Source organism: Sapajus apella, unplaced genomic scaffold (assembly GCF_009761245.1).
Source record: "Sapajus apella isolate SASKATOON/1434 unplaced genomic scaffold, GSC_monkey_1.0 scaffold2, whole genome shotgun sequence".
Classification (NCBI taxonomy): Eukaryota; Metazoa; Chordata; class Mammalia; order Primates; family Cebidae; genus Sapajus; species Sapajus apella.
Genome location: NW_022436942.1, coordinates 34,470,857 through 34,496,654, shown reverse-complemented (window position 1 = coordinate 34,496,654; position 25,798 = coordinate 34,470,857). Strand labels below are relative to the sequence as shown.

Below are 25,798 nucleotides of genomic sequence, written 5' to 3'. Positions count from 1 at the left end.
GACACATTTAAAAATAAATCTCCTAGAAGAGTGTGACTTTAATTTGCAGAACATATATTTACCTTTTAAATGTTCAAAATTTAGTTGATTTTCCTTTTGAGTTTAATTTATTGATTTATTCCCCAACCATTGATTATGAACATAATGTATAACATTACATGCTATCAGAAAAATTTTTTCTCAGTAAAATTGTGTTTCTGAATGATGTTGATGGTATTCTTAAAGGAAACTACTGGTTTATAAGAAACTATCTAATATCTGAAATACCTTTTGTTCCCTAAATGTACTATAACTAAAGTGACAATCCATTCTCATTAGAAAATTAAAGAGTGGAACACTCTTGATATACATATGGTTTTGTAATTAAAAAAAAAAAAACCTCAAGACTTTATTCTACTGTTTATCCATTTTCCATACTGCAATATATTTTTTTGAGTTAAAAACTAATATTAAATTTAGGTATCAGGCAAGAGTGTGAAAGAGTCAATAAATAAAACGGATAAGTTATATTAAGCAATTAAATATTCCTTTATTTTAATATTTGAGAATATTTTTGTACATAAATGACGTTAAAAGATTATCAGAAGAAGAAGAGCTAAGCTGAACGGATTAAAGTCTATCTGCTGAGGTGCTTTCCCCAATGGCTTCAGAAATGGATTTTCTGTCAAAAACAAAAGTAATAACAAAACGAGAATAGTTAGTAGTTCAATTCATGTTCCATTGGAGGAAATAATTTAATCAATACTAAAATATTTTGATACATACGATTAGGTACAATAAGTTGTGGAGTCCCTAAAGTAAAAATAAAAATATTTTAAAATATTGTAAAATAAGAAAAGATATTTATTTGCTTTTATGGCTTTTAGAATAACACAATCAACTAACAAAAATTAGTTTGCCTTTTTATCAAGAAAATGAAAGCTTCCTAATCAATCCTACAGTACTTGGATATCTTTATGTTGCTCCCTACCAACAGTGTTATGTCAACAAATATTTCTAAAACACCTCTTGGTTGAATGCACAAAAGTCAAAAACAGAAAAAGCTATAAAGTAGTTAACTTTATTTTTCCCTCTCTTTTATGCCCAATTCAAATCCCTGAAGAAACGTAATTTCTTCACCTTGAATTTTTTGTATGCAGAGCTATTCATTAAAAATTGCATTCATTTCTGTAATGGTCCTTACTCCAAATATTTATCAACGTTTTTTCCACATCAAACTCCCCCCCCCCGCCACCACCAGTTTACCATTCTGATAGCATCCAGCACTTCATTAGGAAATCATCTACTTAAAAAAATTAATTTAATTTTTTGACTTTCTACTACATATTAGGCATGATTCTAGCTTTGGATATAATGGCTACCAGAAAAAAATAAAATCACTTTCATTGTGAAAAAAATGAGGAGAGAAAAATCTATAATCAATTTTAAAATTAAATAAATAAATAAAGTGAATAAAAATGATAATGTCAGAGAGCAATGAATGCTACAAAAATATAAACTGGGTTAAATGATAGAAAATTAGGAACTTAATTATAGTAATTGCTAAAATGTATTGAGAAATTACTTTTTGGGGGACTCAAATAATTTTGTGTAATGAATCATATTTAATTCTCTTAATCACCTCTTGAGTTAAACCATCTGACTCCAAGGTCTATATATTTAACTATTATGCTATATTTTCTGTCTCTCAAAATAAGAAGCCAACCAAGCTAAAATATGTTTTCTGATAAAGACTGATCAACAAAAAAGAGAAAAAGCACAAGTCAAAAGTTAAATAAAACATAACTACACATGGAATACAAGTAAAAATATAAGAGCATTTCATGGAAATGTGGATAAAATAGAAAATTTTCCAAAGTCTTCCTCAAAACCAAATATCCCATAACCATTAAAAAATTAATCAGTAATTAAAATGTACACATAACACACATTAGAACAAAATACCTTTCAGAGAATGCCTCCTAAGAATTCAAAAATTAAATAATCAGAATCCTAAGCAAACTGTAACCAAAATACCAAAGGAGGCATTATTTTGAAAGGCCAACTTTTCAAAATGAGATTAATACAAACTTGAAGTCAAAATCATGTAAGGAAAAATGCAGGAGGAAAATTATATGGCCAAACACAATTCTAAAAATAAATGCAAAAAAATTGTAAATAAAAAGTTAACAAGAATCTAGCCATCTCTTAAGGAAACCTCATGACCAAACTGGATTTATTACAAGAATGAAAGAATAATGTAATATTGTATTAATGGGCCATCGCTTAACTCCTGGTATCTATTGAAATTTTACAGTGTAGCTGTGTTATATTAGAAGCCTTTTGATATAGTTTATAACATTAAGACATTAAAAAGAAAGAAATAGCATTATTTCAAGTGATGCGGGAAAAAATTGTTAAAGTTAACATTTATTCAAGTTGAAAACTCGGCAAAATAAGGAAAAGAGAAAATTTTTATAACCTGGCAATGAGGACCAATGAAAATAATCGAAAACAAACATACACAATGGTGAAACATTGTCTTTAAATTCAAGAATTATAGAATGGTGTGTTCACCATTACAGCTTATGCTCAACATTGCACTGGAGAAATGAATAAACTGTTGATATTTGTGAAATAAATAATGAATATAAAGATTCAAAGAAAGAACAAAACTTGCATTTTTTTTAATGGAAAACATGATTTGTCATATAAAATCCAAGAAAATCAATAAACTGCCAGAAATAATAAGAGAGTTTGGTAAAACTGTTAATAGACTAATATACAAAAGCATTTAAATTTATGTAAGCCAACAAAAGCAATTAGAAAATAAAATTCAAATATATTTATAGTAATCACAAATATATTTCATAAAGGAATATAATTTGATATGGAAGACCTTCCGGTGGTACAAGGTGTGGAGATGGAAGACGGATATACTGATGACTCTGACCCTGAGTAGGCCTAGGCTAACGTGTGTGTTTGTATTTTAGTTTTTAACAAAAAGTTTAAACAGTATATAAAAACTGTAAGTGCAAAAATGCTTATAAATTAAGGACATAAAGAAATAAAATACTTTGGTGTAGCTATACTATATGTTTGTGTTTTAAGCTAAGCGTTATTACAAAAGAGTTTAAAAGTTCTTGTTTTGTTTTTTGTTTTTTCTCCTTGGAAGTTGTTGTTTAGGATACTAATTCTAGTTCAGAGGTGGATTTTAAAGGGTCTTCTCCATTGCCTTTTTCTTCTCCATTGCCTTTTTCTAAAGCCAAGGAGAACACCCTCCTTTTGAGGACCCCATTGGGTTTCCACTTTGGAGGTATATTCTAAACTGTCTTCGCCATTATTTTATCTCCCAAAATGAATCTCAATTGACTTGTCTGTGCATTTGTGTGAGAAACATAAACTGTCATTTTCATAGATAAATGAGAGACTTAACTCCTCAGTTCTGAAGAGAAAAGACATTTTGTTACTCCCAGCTGCAAGCTGGCTCTGCATGACTGGGGGCTGAGTGGGAATGTCTGGGTGGTTAACCCACTTTGCCATGCGGTGGCCCTACAGGGAACCTTCAACAAAATTAGTTTTAAAAGACTCAATCAAGCAATGCATATAGAGCTGATCAGTTGGCATTTTTAGCCCTCTCAGAGGTGACAGACCTCTGGAGCAAGAAACTGAGACATGTTAAAAGGGTGAAAATGACTCTGGTAAAACACTGCATAGTCTCATCCACGATCAGCACACAGTGATCTACCACACAAAAAGCCCTAGGCCACAGCTCAATTCCTCCTTTTAAGAAAAAAAGTGGAAACAATCTAAAAATGAGGAAAGACAGGGAGAAAGACTAACTTTGGGGCACCCTGTTAATTATATGGTGCCTCTCCTTGCAAATGTTTGTGTAAAATGAAAAAGTTTGAGGGCATGCCAGGTTTTCTAGTACTCCAACTAGTTATATATTATGGTCTGTTTTGCATATTTTGATCTAATGAGCAAATTACATCAAATAAAAATTCATAGCCCAAAGGTCAACCTGCAACTCTAGAGTTCCTAAGTTCTCTACTTGTCTATTTTCTTTTCTGCCTGCTTTAAATCTGCTGTTACTTTTCTACTGAGACAAAAACCACTGTTTAGATCCAATCTTCTTCTATTTTTGTAAACCAGTGAGTTTGTATTAATATCTTATGCCTAGAGTTCTGAAATAAAAGATACAGGATTTTTCTATGAATGTGCATGTGTATGTTTACATGTAGTTGCATGTATTTTGTTATGGATAGTGGCCACAAGGTACCAAATTGGCTTAAGAGTACTCATAAATTAAGTAAATAATAAGCCCACATGGTTTTCAAGTTCATATGACTTAAGTAAAATCTTTAATAAATAAACTGGCTTTAAAATTCTTGTAAAAGTAATATTAGAATTAGATTTGTAGTATTTTTGTTTCTGTTTATTGGTCAAATGGGTTCATACTTATACCTGGCAAATATTATAAGGTGTCAAAATTTTGCATAAGTGTTATAAAACTGTAAAGCCAGCTCCCCAAAAGAATAATCTTGGCTTGTGTAATTTTTGATAATTAAGACGTTTGATATTGTTGGTTTGATTAAAACAGCTAAATACTGAATTATTGGTAAAATACCCACATAGTTAGTCTTAGGTTTAGTTCTTGCATAAACACCTGAAAATCATAGGCTATAAAAATGGTTAACAGAAAAATAATTTTAAATGATGACTATCACAGTTTTTATAAATACTCTAGGTGAACTATTAAATAAATGAATGAGGTAAATGTAATAGAGTAAATGTTTGTAAACAAACATCATAAAAATTTAGAATCTGAAGTTATATATATTTAATAATGGGTATTCATTAACTGGGTAACTTTCAGTTTGAAAAATGATAAAAACTATTTTAAATGTATTGTTATTGAAAGGTAAATAATGTTTGTCTAATCCAAAGATTATTTAAAGGTTATATTCAAAATAAGGTAAAAGGAACAAGGAAATGAGAGACTTAAAGAAAGTTATAGATATTAAGAGATATTTTTGGTAAAAAGTTAAAAAAACATTTTTGTTGCGAAATCATCTTGTATGGTAAACTTTTGTCTTAAAATAAAATATCTAGTTGTTTAACAAAGAAGGATGTTTAAGACAAACAAGAAAGGTCAAGCATGTCAAATGGTCTGTGTAAGTCACAAGATTAGCACAAAAAAATTTAAAGCTTATGATTAAGTTCACCATAGTTGAAAGGAAATTTTAATAGTCTTTCTAGAAATTAGACTTTGATATTAAAATACACTAATACAACACTAAAAATTGGTTAAAACAAGATTTTATTAAAAATATTGATTTACTTTTAATGCAAGACTTTTTAAATTATACTTTAAGTTCTGGGGTACATGTACAGATCTTGCAGGATTGTTGCATAGGTACACACATGCCATGGTGGTTTGCTGTATCTATACCCCCATCACATACATTAGGCATTTCTCCCAGTGTTATCCCTCCCCAACCTCCCTGCCCCCTACTGTCCTTCCCCTATTTCCCCATTATCCAATCCCAGTGTGTGATGTTCCCCTTCCTGTGCCCATGTGTTCTTATTGTTCAACACTCGCCTATGAGTGAGAACATGTGGTGTTTGGTTTTCTGTTCTTGTGTCAGTTTGCTGAGAATGATGGTTTCCAGATTCATCCATGTCCCTACAAAGGGCACAAACACATCTTTTTTAATGGCTGCATAGTATTCCATGATGTATATGTGCCACATTTTCTTTGTCCAGTCTATCATTGGTGGACATTTGGGTTGGTTTCAGGTCTTTGCTATTGTAAACAGTGCTTCAGTGAATGTATGTATACTTGTATCTTTATAATAAAACAATTTATTATCCTTTGGGTATATACCAAATAATGGAATTGCTGGGTCAAATGGAATTTCTATTTCTAGATCCTTGAGGAATCGCCATACTGTCTTCCACAATGGTTGAATGAATTTACACTCCCACCAACGGTATAAAACTGTTCAATTTCTCCATATCCTCTCCAGCATCTGTTCTTTCCAGATTTTTAAATAATCACCATTCTAACTGGCATGAGATGGTATCTCAATGTGGTTTTGATTTGCATTTCTCTAATGACCAGTGATGATGAGCATTTTTTCATATGTTTCTTGGCCTCATATATGTCTTCTTTTGAAAACATATCCTTTGCCCATTTTTGAACGGGTTTGTTTTTTTCTTGTAAATCTGCTTTAGTTCTTTGTAGATTCTGGATATTAGCCCTTTGTCAGATGGGTAGATTGCAAAAATTTTTTCCCATTCTGTTGGTTGCCAGTTCACTCTAATGATTGTTTCTTTTGCTGTGCCACTTAGATCCCATTTGCCTATTTTGGCTTTTGTTTCCATTGCTTTTGGTGTTTTAGTCATGAAGTCCTTGCCTATGCCTATGTCCTGAATGGTATTGCCTAGGTTTTCTTCTAGGGTTTTTATGGTGTTAGGTCTTATGTTTAAGTCTTTAATTCATCTGGAGTTAATTTTAGTGTAAGAAGTCAGGAAGGGGTCCAGTCACATGGCTAGCCAGTTTTCCCAACACCATTTATTAATCAGGAAATCCTTTCCCCATTAGTTGTTTTTGTTAGGTTTGTCAAAGATCAGACAGTTGTAGATGTGTGGCATTGCCTCCAAGGCCTCTGTTCTGTTCCATTGGTCTATATCTCTGTTTTGGTACCAGTATCATGCTGTTTTGATTATTGTAGCCTTGTAGTATAGTTTGAAGTCAGGTGGTGTGATGCTTCTAGCTTTGTTTTTTTTTTTTTTTTTTTTCTTATGTTTGTCTTGGCTATGATTGCTTTTGTTTTTCTTGTCGATGTTTTTTTTTTTCTTTTTTTATAGTTCTGTGAAGAAGGCCAATAGTACTTTGGGCAGTATGGCCATTTTCACAATATTGATTCTTCCTAACCATGAGCATGGAATGTTTTTCAATGTCTGTTTGTGTCCTCTCTTATTTCCTAGAGCAGTGGTTTGTAGTTCTCCTTGAAGAGATCCTTTACAACCTTTGTTAGTTGTATTCCTAGGTATTTTATTCCCTTTGTAGCAATTGTGAATGGGAGTTCTCTCTTGATTTGGCTCTCTGTTGGTCTGTTATCAGTATATAGGAATGCTTATGATTTCTGCACATTGATTTTTTATCCTGAGACTTTGCTGAAGTTGCTTATCAGTTTCAGGAGATTTTGGGCTGAGATGGTGGGGTCCTCTAAATATACAATCATGTCATCTGCAAATAGAGACAATTCATCTTCCTTAATGCTCTTTATTTCTTTTTCTTGCCTGATTGCTCTGATAGGACGTCCAATACTATATTGAATAGGAGTGATGAGAGAGGGAATCCTTGTCTAGTGCCAGATTTCAAAGCAATGCTTCCCATTTTTGCCCATTCAATATGATATTGGCTGTTGGTTTGTCATAAATAGCTTTTATTATTGTAAGATATGTTCCATTGATACCTAGTTTATTAAGGGTTTTTAGCATAAAGGGCTGTTGAATTTTGTCGAAGGCCTTCCCTGCATCTATTGAGATAATCATGTGGTTTTTTTGTCTTTGTTTCTGTTTATGTGATGGATTATGTTTATAAACTTGTGTATTGAACCAGACTTGCATCCCTGGGATGAAGCCTAGTTGATCATGATGGATAAGCTTTTTGATGTGCTGTTGCATTCAGTTTGCTAGTATTTTATTGAATATTTTTTGCATCTGTGTTCATCATGGATATTGGCCTGATGTTTTCTTTTTTAGTTGAGTCTCTGTTGGGTTTTGGTATCAGGATGATGTTGGTCTCATAAAATGAGTTAGGGAGGGTTCCCTCTTTTTGTATTGTTTGGAATAGTTTCAGAAGGAATGGTACCAGCTCCTCTTTGTATGTCTGGTAGAATTTGACTATGAACTCATCTGGACCTGGGCTTTTTTTGGTTGGTATGCTATTAATTGCTGCCTCAACTTCAGTCCTTGTTATTGAGCTATTCAGGGTTTTAACTTCTTCCTGGTTTAATCTTGGGAGGGTGCAAGAGTCCAGAAATTTATCCATTCCTTCCAGGTTTACTGATTTATGTGCATAAAGTTGTTTGTAGTAATCTCTGTTGGTAGTTTGTATTTCTGTGGAATCAGTGGTGATATCTCCTTTATTGTCTTTTATTGCATCTATTTGATTCTTCTTTTATTTTTTATTAGTCTGGCTAGTGGTCTGACTATTTTGTTGATCTTTTCAAAAAAGCCACCTCCTGGATTTTTGAAGGTTTTTTTTTTTTTTTTTTTTTTTTTTTTTTTTTTTTTTTGTCTCTATCTCCTTCAGTTCTGCTCTGATATTAGCTATTTTTTGTCTTCTGTTAGCTTTTGAGCTTTTTTGATCTTGCTCCTCCGGCTCTTTCAATTTTGATGATAGCCTGTCGATTTTAGATCTTTCCTCGCTTCTCATGTGGGCATCATTTATTGCTATAAATTTCCCTCTAGACACTTCTTTAAATGTGTTCCAGAGATTCTGGTACGTTGTGTCTTTTTTCTCATTGGTTTTGAAGAATATCTTTATTTCTGCCTTCATTTCATTGTTTATACAGTCATCATTCAGGAGCCAGTTGTCTAGTTTCTATGTAGTTGTGCAGTTTTGAGTGAGTTTCTTAATCCTGAGTTCTAATGTGATTTCACTGTGGTCTGAGAGACTGTTTTTGTATTTGCTGAGGAGTGATTTACTTCCAATTATGTGGTCAATTTTAGAGTAAGTGTGAGGTGGTGCTGAGAAGAATGTATATTCTGCTTGAACAATTCAGCTATTGAAACTTGTGTATGCTTTGCGAAGTTCTTGTGCTGTGGTTTTCAGCTCATCAAGTCGTTTGTGTTCTTCTCTAAGCTGGTTATTCTAGTTAGCATTTTGTCTAACTTTTTTTAAAGGCTTTTAGTTTCTTTGCATTGGGTTAGAACATGTTCCTTTAGCTCAGAGAAGCTTGTTATTGTCCACCTTCTGGAGCCTGCTTATGTCAATTCATAAAACTCATTCTTCTTCCTGTTTTGTTCCCTTGCTGGTGAGGAGTTGCGATCCCTTGAAGGAGGAGAGGCATTCTGGTCTTTGATGATTTCATTGTTTTTGCATTGGTTTCTGCCCATATTTGTGGGTTAATCTACCTTGGATCTTTGAAGTTGGTGATTTTGGATGGGGTCTCTGAGTGGACATCCTTTCTGTTGATGTTGAAGCTATTTCTTGTTTTTTTTAGTTTTCCTTCTAATAGTCAGGCCTCTCTGCTGTATGAGACATTTTCTTTTGGTTATACAGGGGTCAGAGAGCCACTTGAGTGGGCAGTCGGACCCTTCTCTGCCTGAAGAGTTACTGCTGGCCTGCCTGGGACTCAGCCTGGTTTCCTCTGGCTTTTTTTTTTTTTTTTTTTAACACAGGTGAGATTAGACCTGCCTTTGCAACTGCGGATGCCCTTCCCCCCACAGGGCTCGGTCATCCAGGGTCGAGTTCAAACTGATGTGCTGTCTGTGAAACACTCAGGCAAGAGGGCTTCAGTTTGCTGGTCTTTGTGGAGGTGGGACCTGCCAAGCCATATCACCTGTCTCCCTGCTTTCAGCTCTCCCTCTTTCTGGAGGGTGGGTAGATCCGTCCTGTAGGTACTCTCCGTGTTAGCCAAAACCTCTGCCCAGTTCTGTCCTGATACTCATGGTACCAGGCTGGCCAGAGCTCTCACTCAGATCTGCACTGGCAACTCATGGTGCTTCTCAGCCCAGTGGCGTTCTCCCATACTATGGGTTGCAAGGGCATAGGAGAAGCATAGTATCTGAACTCGAGTCTGAGGGGAAAAAGTTCCCGATCCTACAGTTAGTTGTACTTCCCTGTTGGAGCAGCGCCCTCCCCTGCTTCAGTTTGCCCTCCCTGGTCTATACCCACTGTCCAACCAGTTCCATTGAAATGAACCTGGTACCTCAGTTGAAAATGCAGAGTTCACTTGTCTCCTGTGTCTTTCTTGCTGGGAGTTGAGCTCTAGAGCTGTTTCTATTTGGCCATCTTGGTGGAAGATGCCCAATGCAAGACATTTTTTTTTTTTTTTTTTAAATTTTACTTTAAGTTCTGAAATACATGTGCTGAATATGCAGGTTTGCTACATAGGTATACATGTGCCCTGGTGGTTTACTGTACCTATCAGTTAGTTTTTAAATTCTATAGCCCATTTTAATTTTAATTTAAAAATTCTTCAGATTGATCTCTCAGAAGTTTAACTTATGCTGTACCCTGCTGCTTTAGCTCTTTCTCCCTTTTGAGAAGTCCTAAGATGGTAACTCTTTCCTTCAATTTTTGTTGGCTTCTGTAACTTTTTAAAGTTAATAGTTTAAAATAAGGGAGAGAATATTTGGAAACAGGCAAATAAAAAATTTTATAGAATCTGGTTTTGTTTGTATGTCTGTTATATCTATATGTTTATATGTGCCATATAAAAATGATATTTTATTACCAAAATATGCAAGAGCTCTAATTAATTAGCTTAAAGAGAAGTAAATGCACATGAAACTAACAAAAGCTAGCTCTGATACCTTTTAGTTCACAAGACTTTAGTAATATTTATTCAGATTAATTTGATAAATTAATCTCAAATTTTTCTCTAGTAGTTTAAAATCTTACCATCATGTTATGTTATATTAAGTAATTTTTCATTTTTTTTCCCACTGGGAATTTGGGATGTTAAAAGCTAAGATAGTAGGAAAGTAAAAATTTTTTTGGTCTGTTTTTTTTTGTGGTGAAGTTTATAGAAACATAAGTATATAATTTTTGCTAAAGGGAACATAATATTTTTGTTAGTTTAGAGGCTATTTGAGTAGTTTAAAATAAAGGAAACAAATGTGCAGATAATGCTAAATGGATAAAGAGAAAAATAAAAGGGTGAAGAATAAGAAATCTTGACTCTTGGATGACCACGTGATCACCCATTTTAAGGAGTTGCAGCTGGACTGCATTCAGTTACTAAAGGTAAAATTTGCCAGTGAAATTTAGAGATGAATCATAGTTATAATCCCAGGGAGTTGGTTCTCTGAATGCATAAGAAAATGCAAACTACTAAAAAAAAAGCAAAATATTCAATTCCTTAGTTACCATTATTTGTAATAGGTAGAATGAAGATAAGAGTGCTGGGTTGGGCCTTAAGGCTGGACTGAGCTCAGATGTACATTAGCTCAGGCCACTAGTCTCAAAGCTACCCACAAAGGGAAAAATTAAGCCAGGGCAACAAAAATTACCTCTGACACCTGTGGTTATTAAGAAGATAGTCAGTGTGGGGGAAGGGCAAAACCAAGCAACTATTAAAACCAGAGGGTATAAAGTTAAAAATAATTGATTCATTTGTAGATTGCTATCATCAGCTTCCTGAGAAACATTTAGTATAATGGATTGTAAAAAATAACTACTTTAAGGAAAGCATCTTTAATTTTAAATGCTACACAATAAAAGAGCATGTTTGGGTCAATGTAGGATCCATAGCTCACTATTAAACAATTGATAAGTATACGCGATCCGGATGTGCAGGAGGTTATTCCTGAGACAATGACCAGTTTAGTGGATTGGATAAATGCCACTGTAAGGTCTGTTTACTCTGAGAAGGGGACTGCCCAACTCTTCCTATAAAATGCCAAGTGGAGCACCCAAGATGAGGCAGCTGAAATCTTTGTATGCAAGACATGTGAGACTGGCTTTATGATGACCAGGATATTCACCCACCAAAAATGCCTATTACCAAGGTCATGGTAAATGTTGTAGTAAAGGAAACTCTTTTTACAGGGCACCCCAGGTGGCATTACTCATGTAGAATTGAACAAATATGTGAGAAAACTTATCAAATTTGTTTTCCCTCAGGAGCCTAAGAGATGCTAATAAAACATTAAGGTAATTTAAAAAAAAAAGAAAGCTAAAGGGAGTCCAAGAACTCATCTCAGAAGAGTGGAAATCTTTAGATGGTTATTAAGTAGTGAAATAAATAAAATGAAGATTGATGAAGTCAAAACAAAGGTCTTTACAACACTATTAAAGATTGAGTGGACATAAGGCAGCCCCTGCTGATCCTCCAACATTAAATAGCACCACACCAGCGTTCTGCATTTGACCCCAGATTAAGAAAATTTAAGAATAACCAAAAGGCAGACATTATAATGAGAAAGCTGACATTGCCTGGGATACTGTTGAGGCAACTTTAGATGAAGATTAACAAAAGAGACTAAGTTTTTTGGCTCAATTCCCTGTTGGTAACTCAGACACTTTTTCACCAGCAAAGGTACAATGGTCTGGTGGTAGAGAAGAAAAGTTCCTAGGACTAGAACATAAAAATGTAAAAGTTGATAGGATTATGAGATTTGAAATGTTTTAACAGGCTTTATGTAAGGTAGTTGTGACCTCCTTTATCTAAATGTCTTATGAAACTGGGTATTATATCTCATTGGAGATGTTTCCCTTATATAATACAGAAATCTGAAGGCATGAGAAATCTGTCCTTTGTGAAATGTTAATTGAACATGCTAAATGAGAACTAGTAAGGCTGCCTGAGCTCAGAGAACACAGGGTAGAAGCTGGAGTGCTGGTCAGGACAAATCCTCCACTTGATAGCTCTTTATGGAGAATTTATTGGGTCTTACAGAAAAATCTGTGAGCATTTCTTAATGACAACTACTAGACTTTGGACTAGAAAATTTCCACTTTTGAGGCATTTACTGCCTTGCTATAGGATGTAAACAGAAGCTACCCTTGTATTAATATAAATTATGGTGCCCCCCAAATTTTGTGATAAAATAAAAATGATTTATAAAGGATCTTGCTATCTGGGGATATAAAGAGGAGATATTCATGACCAGAAGGCCTCTTTTTCCCCTAGGTCTCACTCTAACTATGTGAGGAGCTGTGAAGTTCTATAGTGCTTAATAAAGGGCTTTCTCAGATCTGACAAGAGCTACTTGGCTTGTGAATAGAAGTTCCAAGGTGAACAAAAAACATCTTATTTGGAGGGTTGCTGCTGTGGTTAAAGAAGAGGCAAGGAAATCTGTTTGAGTTGTTTATAGTTTAATTGGGTAAAGCACCCTTTTGTGAGCAAATTTACCTTTCTCTCTACCTGAGTTCTCCAAAATTCAAAAATGGTTCCTGAGTATTCTGATTTTATGACAATATACTCATTTGCATAACTCTAGTAAGAGCCTTCTCTTTTAAAACAGGACAATGGAAGACACTGGTTATTTTACCAAGGTTTTACCTAGAATAACATAGTTTTAGGTAAAGTTAGAGCAAAGCCAATATGAAAAAAGCTTATATGACCAGTCAATTCTTGTTGCACTTTATGTTCTCAGGATCTCTTGAGGGCTGTCTCATTGGCCATTGACCACTCATATTTGGCTCAGAATAAATCTTGGCAAATATTTTACAGTGTTTGACACTTTTTTGACACATGGCTCCAGTTTTTTCTCTGGCCTCACCACCCAAAATTTATACTTTTACCCTTAAAAAGTATATTTGTTTTGAGAACCAAAACATGATCATGAAAGATAAATGTGTTAGTTTTTAATCATAATTACTTTGGACACTCACTAACAAATTACTTCTGAATGGGTCACTATTCTAATAACTAATAAAAAAAGGTCAATTAAAACAAATAAAAATAAGTATTTCAATCCATAATTATTTTCAGTGTAGCAGCAAATTGGATTATGGTCGTACCTCATTCTTTCTGCTCTTTAGCTTCAGAGGGAAAATAATCAGTAAAGAAAGCAGGGATCATCTGAGTTTAAGTATTAATATTTATGACAAATTATTTATATCATTAGATAACAGCAATCAAATCTTGTTCACAATTTGTAAAGTTAAGAAGCCAAATTTTAAAATATAATAAATATATTACTCTCCAAATACAATGTTATGATGTTTTTTTCTTTTTTGCTTACTGCAGAGATTCTTTACACATTTCTCTTGTGTTGAGCAGAGAGAGCAAGATTGTCCTTTCGTATAAGGAGGCATATTTGCAAAATTTCCTCTGTAAAAAAGAGAAACAATGATTAACCAAATGGCTGTTAATTTCTCTAATTTCATTCATACATTTATGTAAGTTGGTCTAGTCACTCATTAAGTCATAAATGTTGAAAATGAAAAATAATAATGTCTCAATTTTATTTTCATTTCTTTTGTTAAAATAAAGTATGAAAACAATTCCTTACAGGATGAACCATAAGGAAGTTCTATTCTTGAATATTCTATAGAACAAGAATGAGATGTGAACCCAGTGTAATTATGCATGTGATGGTTGCAAAGTTTTTATCATAGATAGTATGATTATTTCTTCACTTTGTACAGGAAATAAGTAATATTTAAATTGCAAACAAACGTGTTTTATGGCTTAATTTTAAAGTATAATGTCACAGTCCTTATTTAGTTTTATTTGATGATGTAAGACTTGACAGCTATTATGCCTGATTTTTAGTAGTATAAGTCATACATTTTTTATAGCTTCTTTCTTTTCTTCTGTCTGTGAAAGACTTTAAAAAGTGTTACTTAGAGTACACAAATAAAAACATAATAACATGAGTAGTATTCCATTAAGGAATACGCCACAATTTAGTCATATATTCTTTTGTTGATGGGCATTTGGGTTGCTCAAGTTTTTGGCCACTGCCCATAGGGTTGCTATGAATGTTCAAAACATTCATATGTATGTCATTATAGGGACACAGATCTAGCAGTGTGTGAGAATACCATGGCCTTCACTTTGTCCCCAGCGTTTGGCATGGCCAATCACTAGTCATTCCAATAGTAGTGTAGTGGTATTTATTGTGACCTTAATTTGTATTTTTTTAAATAACTAATGATGTTGAGCATTTTTATGTGTGTATTTGTTATCTACATATTTTCTTTGTATTTCTTTAAAAAAATTGAAGTTGAGTTTTAAATTTTTTAAATTTTGAGTTGTGAGATTTCTTCCTATATTCCAGGGTACATCCATTATGTGATATATGTTGTTGTTATTGTTGTTTACAGACTTTCTTCCAGTCTGTGTCTTGTCTTTTCATTTTCTTAACAGTGTCTTTGAATAGTATTTTTAATTTTAATGACATTTAATTTATATATCATAGTTTTGGTGTGGAAGTTTAAAAATCTTTGGCTATCTAAAGGCCATAAAGGTTTTTGCTCATCTTTTCTTCTAAAATTTTTATAGTTTTAGATGATACGTTTAGGTCTATTGATATGGTTTGGCTCTGTGTCCCCACCCAAATCTCACCTTGAATTTTAATTCCCACGTATTGAGGGAGGAACCTGTAATCCCCACATGTTAAGGGAGGGAGGTGATTGGATTATGGGGGCAGTTTGCTTATGCTGTTCTCATAATAGTGGGTTTTCATGAGATCTGATGGTTTTAAAAGTGTTTAGAAGTTCCTCCTTTTCTCTTTCGTTCTGCGCTGTAAGAAACTTCCTGGGTTCCCCTCCCCTTTCTGTCATGATTGTAAGTTTCCTGAGGCTGCCCTAGCCACATGAAACTGTGAGTCAATTAAATCTATTTCCTTTATAAATTACCCAGTCTCAGGTATTTATAGCAGTGTGAAATGAACTAATACCGGAAATTCGTATTGGGGTAAGTGGGATACAATTAAGATAACCTAAAAATGTGGAAGCAGTTTTGGAACTGGGTCAAAAGCAGAGGTTGAAACAGTCTGGAGGGTTCAGAAAATGACAGGAAGATGAGGGAAAGTAGGGAACTTCCTAGAGACAAGTTTAATGGTTTTGACCAAAATGCTGATAATGATGTGAACAATGATGTACAGGCTGAGGCAATCTCAGATAGAGATGGGAAACTTCTTCAGAACTGGAACAAAAGTCATTTGGGATGATCTGAAATTGGAACTTATGTTTAAAAGGGAAGCAGGGGATAAACATTGGAAAATTTGCAGCCTGATGATGCAATAGAAAAGAGAAACTCATTTTCTTGGGAGAAATTCAAGCCGGGTGCAGAAATTTGAGTAATTAATGAGGAGCCAAATGTTAATCACCAAGAAAATGGGGAATATGTCTTCAAGATATGTTAGAGATCTTGGTGACAACCCCTCCTATGACTGACCAGGAGGCCTAGGAGGAAAAAGTGGTTTCTTAGGCTGGGCCCAGAACCCTGCTGCTGTGCAAAACCTTGGGACCTGGTGCTCTGTGTTCCAGCTGCTCCAGCCTAAAACAGGCTGAGGTACAGCTTGGGCTGTTGCTTCAGAGGATGCAAGCCCCAAGCCTTGGTGACTTCTATGTGGTGTTGAGAGTAGCAGGAGGCAGCCACATGCCTAGGCAGATAGGAGTGTGTCCCTGGTGAAACCCTACCTCCAAACCAAAGACAGTTTAAAACCTGAAAGCCAAGCTACAAGTTAAATCCTTGGACTGGATTGAAAACCTGTCTTCTTGTTTGGTGCACTTTCCTCTGATTGATACCCATTCTTCACCTATTTTACATATGTCTACCCTTTCCTAATTAGTTTTCGACACCATTGTGCCCAACTTTGAGCGGTGTCTTCCCTTTAACTGTTTTTTTTTTTTTTTTTGCATACTCACAGATCAATCAGCACACACTCTCCATTCTGAGTCCATAAAGAGCCCCTAGACCTGGCTACAAGGTGTACTTTCCAGCCTTTAGGTAGGGGAACCATCCCCTTCCTGCCATGTCACCTCTTTGTTGAGAGCTTTCCTTTTCCTTAGTAAATTCTACTCCACTCACTCTTCAGTGTTCATATACTAAATTCTTCCTAATTGTGAGACAAGAACTCAGACCTATCTGAGCTAAGGGGCAGAAACCTGTAAGAGTGTTGTGCCTGTGGGTGCACAGAAGCAAGAATTGAAGATTGGAAACCTTCACCTAGATTTCAGAGGATGTATGGAAATGCCTGGATATCTAGGCAGAAGTCTTCTGCATGGGCAGAGCCCTCATGGAGAACCTATGCTAGCACAGTGTTGAAAGGAAAGGTAGGATTGGAGCCCCCACACAGAATCCTTACTGGGGCACTGCCTAGTGAAGCTGTGAGAACAGGGCCACCATCCTTCAGACCTCAGAATGATAGATCCACTGACAGCTTGCACCATGCACCTGGAAAAGACACAGCTCTCATTATCAGCCTGTGAAGGAGCTGCCCAAGGCTGTGGGAGCCCACCTTTCACATCAGCATGCCCAGTTATGAGACATGGAGCTAAAGGAGATTATTTCAGAGATTTAGGATTTAATGACTGCCCCACTGGATTTTGGACTTGGGTGGGACCTCTTCATTTTGGCCAATTTCTCTCATTTTGAATGGGAGCATCTACTCAATGCCTGTACCCCCATTGTATCTAGGAAGGAACTAACTTGTTTTTGATTTTACAGGCTCATAGGCAGAAGGGACTTGCCTTTTCTCAGATGAGACTTTGTACTACGGACTTTTGAGTTAACGCCGAAATGAGTTCAGATTTTGGGGGATTGTTGGAAAGGCATAATTGTTTTTCAAATGTAAAAAGACATGAGATTTGGGAGGGGCTGGGGCAGAATGATAGGGTTTGGCTCTGTGTCCCCACCCAAACCTTACCTCTAAATATAATTCTTATGTATTGAGGAAGGGAACTATAATCCCCACTTGATGAGAGAGAGAGATGATTGGATCATGAAGGCAGTTTCCCTCATGCTGTTCTCATGACAGTGAGTGAATTCTCAAGAGATCTGTGGTTTTAAAAATTTTGGAATTTCCTCCTTTTCTTTTCTCTCTCTTGCTGCTGTACTGTGAAGAAGGTGCTTGCTTCCTCCTTTGCCTTATGCCATAATTGTAAGTTACCTCAGGCCTCCCTAGCTATGTGGAACTGTAGTCAATTAAACCTCTTTCCTTTATAAATTACCCAGTCTTAGGTATTTCTTTATAGTAATGTGAAAATGAACAAATACATTAATTCATTTTGAGTTAATTTTTGTATGTTGTATAGACCCAAGTTATTTTATGAATGACTAATTGTTCCAGCATTATTCATTGAACAAAATTTTTTCTACTGCAATGCCTTTGTGCATTTCTGGAAAATTAGTTGAAAATATGTGGTCAACCATGTGTGGACTTATGTCTGATCTCTGTATCCTGTTCCACTAATATACTTGTCTAACTATGCAAATACCACAATGTTGGTATTATTTTACAGTTTTAATAACTTTTGGAAACCATATTATTAGCACTTGAAAATAATAGTATTAGTCCTTTAAATTTATTCTATTTCAAGTTGTTTGATTATCCAAAGTTTTTGTGCTTCCATATGAATTTTCTGATCGATTTGTCAATTTACATAATACAATCCTGGTAGAATTTTGACTGGGTTTGTATTGAATCCATAGATCAATTCAGAAAAAAATAACAGACATCTTAACAACACTGAGTCTTCTAACTCATGAACAATGTATATCTTTCTAATTATTTGTGTCTTTGTTAGTTTCTCTAGTGATATTATATAGTTTTCAGTGCACAGATTCTCTTTCTTCTGCTAGATCTATTTCAAGATAATTTATATTTTTGATGCTATTATAAATGATGTTATTTTCATTCAATTTCTGACGTTGTTAGTATACAGACATGTAATTAATTTTTGTATACTTATTGTGTATCCTAAAAGATTGCTAAACTTATTAGTTTTAGATTAATTTTAGTAGATTTCAGTAAAATATCTATAAAGTAACAGTCAGTACAGTATGGCCCAGAGGCCAAATCTGTCCTGTGGTCTGTTTTTATGTGTTTTTATTCTATTTTTTTGTTTTTATGCAGTCTGTAAGCTAATATGTATATTATTATATATATGCAAAGTCTAATATATTTACTGTCTGGTGTGTCACATACATTTATTTTTATTAGGAATAGTGTTAGCTGTCAATTTTTCATAGATGTTTTTTATTGGATTTATAGCATTCCTTTCTATTTTTAGCTTTCTGGGAACCTTCATCGGGAGTGAATGTTTGGCTTTTTCTGAATCTATTGAGAGAATCATAGAATTCTTACTTTCAGGTTGATTAACTGATTTATTTTAGAATGTTAAATGAGACCTGCATTCCCAGAATATATCCCTCTTAGATAAAGTGTGTTTTTTTAAAAAATATTGTTGAATTCGAGCTGGGTGCAGTGGTTCATGCCTGTAATCCCAGCATGTTGGGAGGCCAAGGCAGATGGATCATCTGAGGTCAGGAATTTGCGACCAGCCTGACCAACATGGCGAAACCCCATCTCTAGTAACAATACAAAAATTAGCTGGGCTTGGTGGTGGGCACCTGTGATTCCAGCTACTTGGGAGGATAATATAGGAGAGGTGATGGTTGCAGTGAGCCGAGATTGCAGCACTGCATGCCACCCTGGGCAACAAAGAGTGAAACTCTGTCACACAAAAAAATGTTGGATTCAAAGCTAAATTTTGGTTAACTTTTTTATACATATGTTTGTGAGGGATATTGGTCTTTTTTCTTGGTCTTTTCTCTTTATTTCTCCTGTGTAATTTTTGTCTTTTGAAAAATGCTTGTATATCATCAAAGCTGTAAAATTTATTGACATGAATGCTATTAATATTTTATTTTACTTTTAATATCTGTAAAATCTGTATTGCTGTCACCTCTTTATGTTCTCATATTATTTTTATGTTTTTTCCTATCAATATGGCTTGGAGATGATCAATTTTATTAATAAAATGTTAATCTTTAATTTTCATTGATTTTTAACTCTTTTTCTGTTTGTTATTCTGTTTATGTGTGCTTTCATTTTTATTATTTTATTTTTTTTTTAACTTTGGATTTAATTTGCTCTTTTTTTACCCCAGTTTCTTAGGTGGAAGGCAAGGTCATTGACTGGAGACAGTTCTTTTTTCTATTGTGGGCCTTTAGTGGCATAAATTTTCTCATAATTACTCTTTTAATAGCATCCTGTATGTTCTGATTGTATTTTCATTCAGTTCAACATACTTTCTGACTTCTTTTTTGAGTTATTCTTTGATCCATGAGTTATTTAGAAGTGTGTTATTATTCAAATATTGGACACTGAACATTTTCAGGGTTTTTCTGTTAACTTGTAATTTAATTTTACTATCATCAGACAACATACTTTGTATCATTTTAATCCATTTAAATGCATCAAGACCTGTTTTATGACCTAGAGTATGGTCTTTATTATTAAATATTCCATGTACGCTTGCAAAAATTTGTTTTTCTCTGTTTTGGGGTGGTATAGTCTACCAATGTCCATCAGGCAAAGTTGCTTGAGAGTGTTCAACTTTATAACCCTACTTATTTTCCATCTACTTGTTTTTCCTTTTATCAGATGGGATAATTGAAATATCTAATGTTAATTATGGATTTATCTAATTCACCTTACAGTAATATTGGTTTTTGCTTCACATAATTTTAATCTATGTTTTTAGCTGCTTAACATTTAGGACTCTTATGTTCTCTTGATTAATTAACCCAATTATTGTTGCAAAATGGCCTTTATCTCTGATAATATTCTTTGCTCTGAAATCTACATTTTCTGATATTAATGTAAACAGTGCAGCATTTATTTATTTATCTATCTATCTTTTTATTTGAGATGGAGTCTCACTCTGTTTCCCAGGCTGGAATGCAGTGGTGAAATTATAGTTCACTACAGCTTCAAAATTCTAGGCTCTGCTTATATTACCACCTCAGCCTCCTGAGTAGCTGAAACTATAGGCATGTGCTACCATGCCAAAGTTGTATTTTATTTTTATTTTTCTAGAGATGCAGTCTCACTATGTTGCTCAGGATGGTCTTGAAATTCTTTCCTCAAATGATTCTCTGACATTAACCGCTTGAGCAGTTGGGATTATAGGTGTCAGCCACTGTGCCCAGCACTTGTAGCTTTCTTTGACTAATGTTAGCATGGTAAATCTTTTTCCATTCTTTTGCTTCTAGTCTATTTGTGTTTTTTATATTCAAAGTAAAAAAAAAAAATCCTAAAGTTTCTCGTAGGCAGCATAAAGCTGGTTTTCAATTTCTTAGCCAATTGTGCAATCTCTGCTTTTTAATTCAGGGCATTTATACCATCTAAATTTAACATAATTATTGATAGTTAGGTTTGAGGCTATCATATTATTATATTTGTTTCATCTGTTCTCTATTTCCCTTTTCCTTTCTTCTTGCTTTTCTTTGGGTTAATTAAATATCTTTTTAAAATTCCATTTTACCTGCTTTGCTGGCATATTTGTGATTACCCTTTGTTTTGCTTAATTTTAGTGGTTACTTTAGAATTTATAGTGTGGATCTTTTACTTATCACAGTCAAGTTAGATTATTCCACTTCACATGAATTTGAAGAACTTGGGTGGTTTAATTTTACAAATACTATATCACTCACAAAAGATTTATTTTGGCTAAATAATTATCATTGAAAGAGAAATAAAAAATAATAAGAAAAAAACCTTATATATTTATCCACAAAGTTATCATCTCCAGTATAAACACATTTAACCTTTATTTTTAAAAGATTTTCTGTGTATAGAATTTTCAGTTGACAGTTTTATTTTGCTTTTGTTTTTAAAGATATTGCTCTCTTCTCTCTTGAATTATGTCCAGTGAAAAACTCCTGTCATCTCTTCTCTTTTTCTTTTTTAAAACTGTGTGTGTGTATGTGTGTGTGTGTGTGTGTGTGTGTGTGTGTGTGTGTATACATACGCCTCCCCTTTTAAATTGTACTTTAAGTTCTGGGGTACATGTGCAGATCTTGCAGGATTGTTGCATAGGTACACACATGACATGGTGGTTTGCTGTCTCCATCCCTCCGTCACCTACGTCAGACATTCCTCCCAGTGTCATCCTTCCCCAACCTCCCCACCCCCGCTGTCCCTCCCCAGCCACCCACCCCGAACATACCCCAGTGTGTGATGTTCTCCTCCCTGTGCCCATGTGTTCTCATTGTTCAACACCTGCTTATGAGTGAGAACATGTGGTGTTTTTGTGTCAGTTTGCTGAGAATGATGGTTTCCAGATTCATCCATGGCTCTTCAAAGGACAAGATCTCATCATTTTTTATGGCTGCATAGTATTCCATGGTGTATATGTGCCACATTTTCTTTGTCCAGTCTATCATTGATGGGCATTTGGGTTGGTTCCAGTTCTTTGCTATTGTAAACAGTGCCACAATGAACATACGTGTGCATGTGTCTTTATAACAGAATGATTTATAATCCTTTGGATATATACCCAGTAATGGATTGCTAGGTCAAATGGAATTTCTATTTCTAGATCCTTGAGGAATCACCACATTGTCTTCCACAATGGTTGAACTAATTTACACTCCAACAATAGTGTAAAAGTGTTCCTGTTTCTCCACATCCTCTCCAACATCTGTTGTCTTCAGATTTTTTGACGATTGCCATTCTAACTGGCATGAGATGGTATCTCAATGTGGTTTTGATTTGCATTTCTCTAATGACCAGTGATGATGAGCATTTTTTCATATGTTGGTTGGCCTCATCTATGTCTTCTTTTGAAAAGTGTCTGTTCATGTCCTTTGCCCATTTTTGAATGAGTTTGTTTTTTTCTTGTAAATCTGCTTTAGTTCTTTGTAGATTCTGGATATTAGCCCTTTGTCAGATGGGTAGATTGCAAAAATTTTTTCCCATTCTGTTGGTTGCCAGTTCACTCTAATGACTGTTTCTTTTGCTGTGCAGAAACTCTTAAGATTAATTAGATCCCATTTGTCTATTTTGGCTTTTGTTGCCAATGCTTTTGGTGTTTTAGTCATGAGGTCCTTGCCTATGCCTATGTCCTGAATGGTATTGCCTAGGTTTTCTTCTAGGGTTTTTATGGTGTTGAGGTCTTATGTTTAAATCTTTAATCCACCTGGAGTTAATTTTAGTGTAAGGTATAAGGAAGGAGTCCAGTTTCAGCTTTCTGCACACAGCTAGCCAGTTTTCCCAACACCATTTATTAAACAGGGAATATTTTCCCCATTGCTTGTTTTTGTCAGGTTAGTCAAAGATCAGATAGTCGTAGATGTGTGACATTGCCTCTGAGGCCTCTGTTCTGTTCCGTTGGTCTATATCTCTGTTTTGGTACCAGTATCATGCTGTTTTGATTACTGTAGCCTTGTAGTATACTTTGAAGTCAGGTAGTGTGATGCTCCCAGCTTTGTTCTTTTTGCTTAGGATTGTCTTGGCTATGCGGGCTCTCTTTTGGTTCCATATGAAGTTTAAAGTGATTTTTTTCCAGTTCTGTGAAGAAGGCCAATGGTACTTTGGGCAGTATGGCCATTTTCACAATATTGATTCTTCCTAACCATGAGCATGGAATGTATTTCCATCTGTTTGTGTCCTCTCTTATTTCCTGGAGCAGTGACTTGTAGTTCTCCTTAAAAAGGTCCTTTACATCATTTGTTAGTTGTATTCCTAGGTATTTTATTCTCTTTGTAGCATTTGTGAATGGAAGTCCTCTCTTGACTTGGCTCTCTGTTTGTCTGTTACTGGTGTATAGGAATGCTTGTGATTTCTGCACATTGATTTTTTATCCTGAGACTTTGCTGAAGTTGCTTATCAGTTTAAGGAGATTTTGGGGTGAGTATTTTATTTTATTTTATTTTTAAGTTCCAGGGTACAAATGGAGGATGGGCAGGTTTGTTACATAGGTAAACGTGTGCTGTTGTGGTTTGCTGCACAGATCAACCCATCACCCAGGTACTAAGCCCAGCATGTATTGGGTATTTTTGCTCATGCTCTTCCTCTCCCAACCCCACCCACAACAGGCTCCTGTGTGTGTTGTTACCCTTTGTGTGGCTATGTGTTCCTATTGTTCAGTTCCCATTTATAAGTGAGAACATGAGGTGTTTTGTTTTCTGTTTCTGTATTAGTTTGCTGAGAATAATGACTTCCATCTCCATTCATGTCCCCCTGCAAATGACATGATCTCGTTCCATGGTATATATGTACCACGTTTTCTTTTATGGGCATTTGGGTTGATTCTACATGCTTGCTACGGTAAATTATGCTGCACTGAACATACGTGTGCACATATCTTTGTAACTGAATGATTTATATTCCTTTGGGTATATATCCAGTAATGGAATTACTGGCTCAAATGGTACTTCTGGTTCTAGATCTTTGAGGAATTACCACATTGTCTTCCACAATGTTTGGATTATTATGGAGTTTACAATCCCACCAATAGTGTAAAACATTCTTATTTCATCACAACCTCACCAGCATCAGTTTCTGGACTTTTTAATAATCACCATTCTCACTGGCGTGGGATGGTATCTAATTGTAGTTTTGATTTGCATTTCTCTAATGACCAGTGATGTTGCACTTCTATTCCTATATTTGTTGGCTGCAGAAATGTCTTATTTTGAGAAGTTGCTGTTCATGTTCTTGGCCCACTTCTGAATTTTTTTTTTATAAATTTATTTAAGTTCCTTGTAGATTCTGGATATTAGACCTTTGTCAGATGGATAAGATTGCTAAAATTTTCTCCAACTCTGTAGGTTGCTTGTTCACTCTGATGATAATTTCTTTTGCTGTGCAGAGCTCCTTAGTTTAATTAGATCCTGTTTGTCCAGTTTTGCTTTTTTTGCAATTGCTTTTGATATTTTTGTCATGAAATGTTTACCCATGCCTATGTCTTGAATGGTATTGCCTAGATTTTCTTCTAGGGTTTTTATAGTTTTGGGTTTTATATTTAAGCCTTTAATCCATCTTGAGCTAATGTTTTTATAAGGTGTAAGAAAGTGGTCCAATTTCAGCTTTCTGCATATCACTCGCCTATTCTCCCAGCATCATGTATTAAATAGGGAGTCCTTCCTTCATTGCTTGTTTTTGTCAGGCTTATCAAAGATCAGGTGATTGTAGATATTTAGTCTTATTTCTGAGTTCTGTATTCTGTTCCATTGGTCTATGTATGTGTTTTTGTACAAGTGCCATGCTGTTTTGGTTACTGTGGCCTTGTAGTTATAGCTTGAAGTCAGGTAGTGTGATGCTTCCAGCTTTACTCTTTTTTGCTTAGGATTGTCTTGGCTATACAGGCACTTTTTTGTTCCATAAGAAATTTAAAGTAGTTTTTCTAATTCTGTGAAGAAAGTCAGTGGTATCTTGATGGTGAGCACATGGAACCTATAAATTACTTTGGGCAGTGTGGCCATTTTCATGATATTGATTCTTAGTCTCCATTAACATAGAATGCTTTTTCATTTGTATGTGTCTTCTTTGATTTTCTTAAGCAGTGGTTTGTAGTTCTCCTTGAAGAAGTCCTTCACTTTTTTTTTTTGTTAGTTGTATTCCTAGGTATTTTATTTTCTTTCTAGCAATTGTGAATGGGAGTTCATTCATGACTTGACTCTCTGCTTGTCTGTTGTTTGTGTATAGGAATGTCTGTGACTTTTGCACAATGATTTTGTATCTGGAGACTGCTAAAGTTGCTTGTCAGCTTAAAAAGCTTTTGGGATGAGATAATGGGGTTTTCTAGATATAAGATCATATCATCTGCAAACAAAGAAAAATTGACTTCCTCTTTTCCTATTTGAATATCCGTTATTTTTTTATCTTGCCTGATTGCTCTAACCAGAACTTTCAATACTATGTTGAATAGAAATGGTGACAGTGGGCATTTTTATCTTGGTATGTCCCTTAATTCCTAGTTTATTGAGAGGAGTTTTTTTTTTAACATAAAGGAATGTTGAACTTAATTGAAGGCCTTTTCAGCATCTATTGAGATAATCATGTGGTTTTTGTCTTTAGTTCTAATTATGTAATGAATTACTTTTATTGATTTGCATATGTTGAACCAGACTTGCATCCTGGGGATGAAGCCAACTTGATTGTG

The 25,798-nt window shown here is 34.8% G+C and overlaps 1 protein-coding gene across 1 annotated transcript in view; it reads right to left on the bottom strand.

Annotated features, from left to right (window-relative positions):
- Positions 1–355: 355 nt before the first annotated feature.
- GLIPR1L1 (GLIPR1 like 1) overlaps positions 356–25,798 on the bottom strand; it is a 45,435-nt gene continuing 19,992 nt past the window's right edge. The window contains exons 4-5 of the mRNA XM_032296035.1: positions 13,915–14,003; positions 356–661 (exon numbers count right to left, since the gene is read on the bottom strand). Of these exons, the coding sequence (XP_032151926.1) occupies positions 570–661; positions 13,915–14,003 (181 nt within the window). The 3' untranslated portion in view covers positions 356–569. The remainder of the gene's footprint in view (positions 662–13,914; positions 14,004–25,798) is intronic.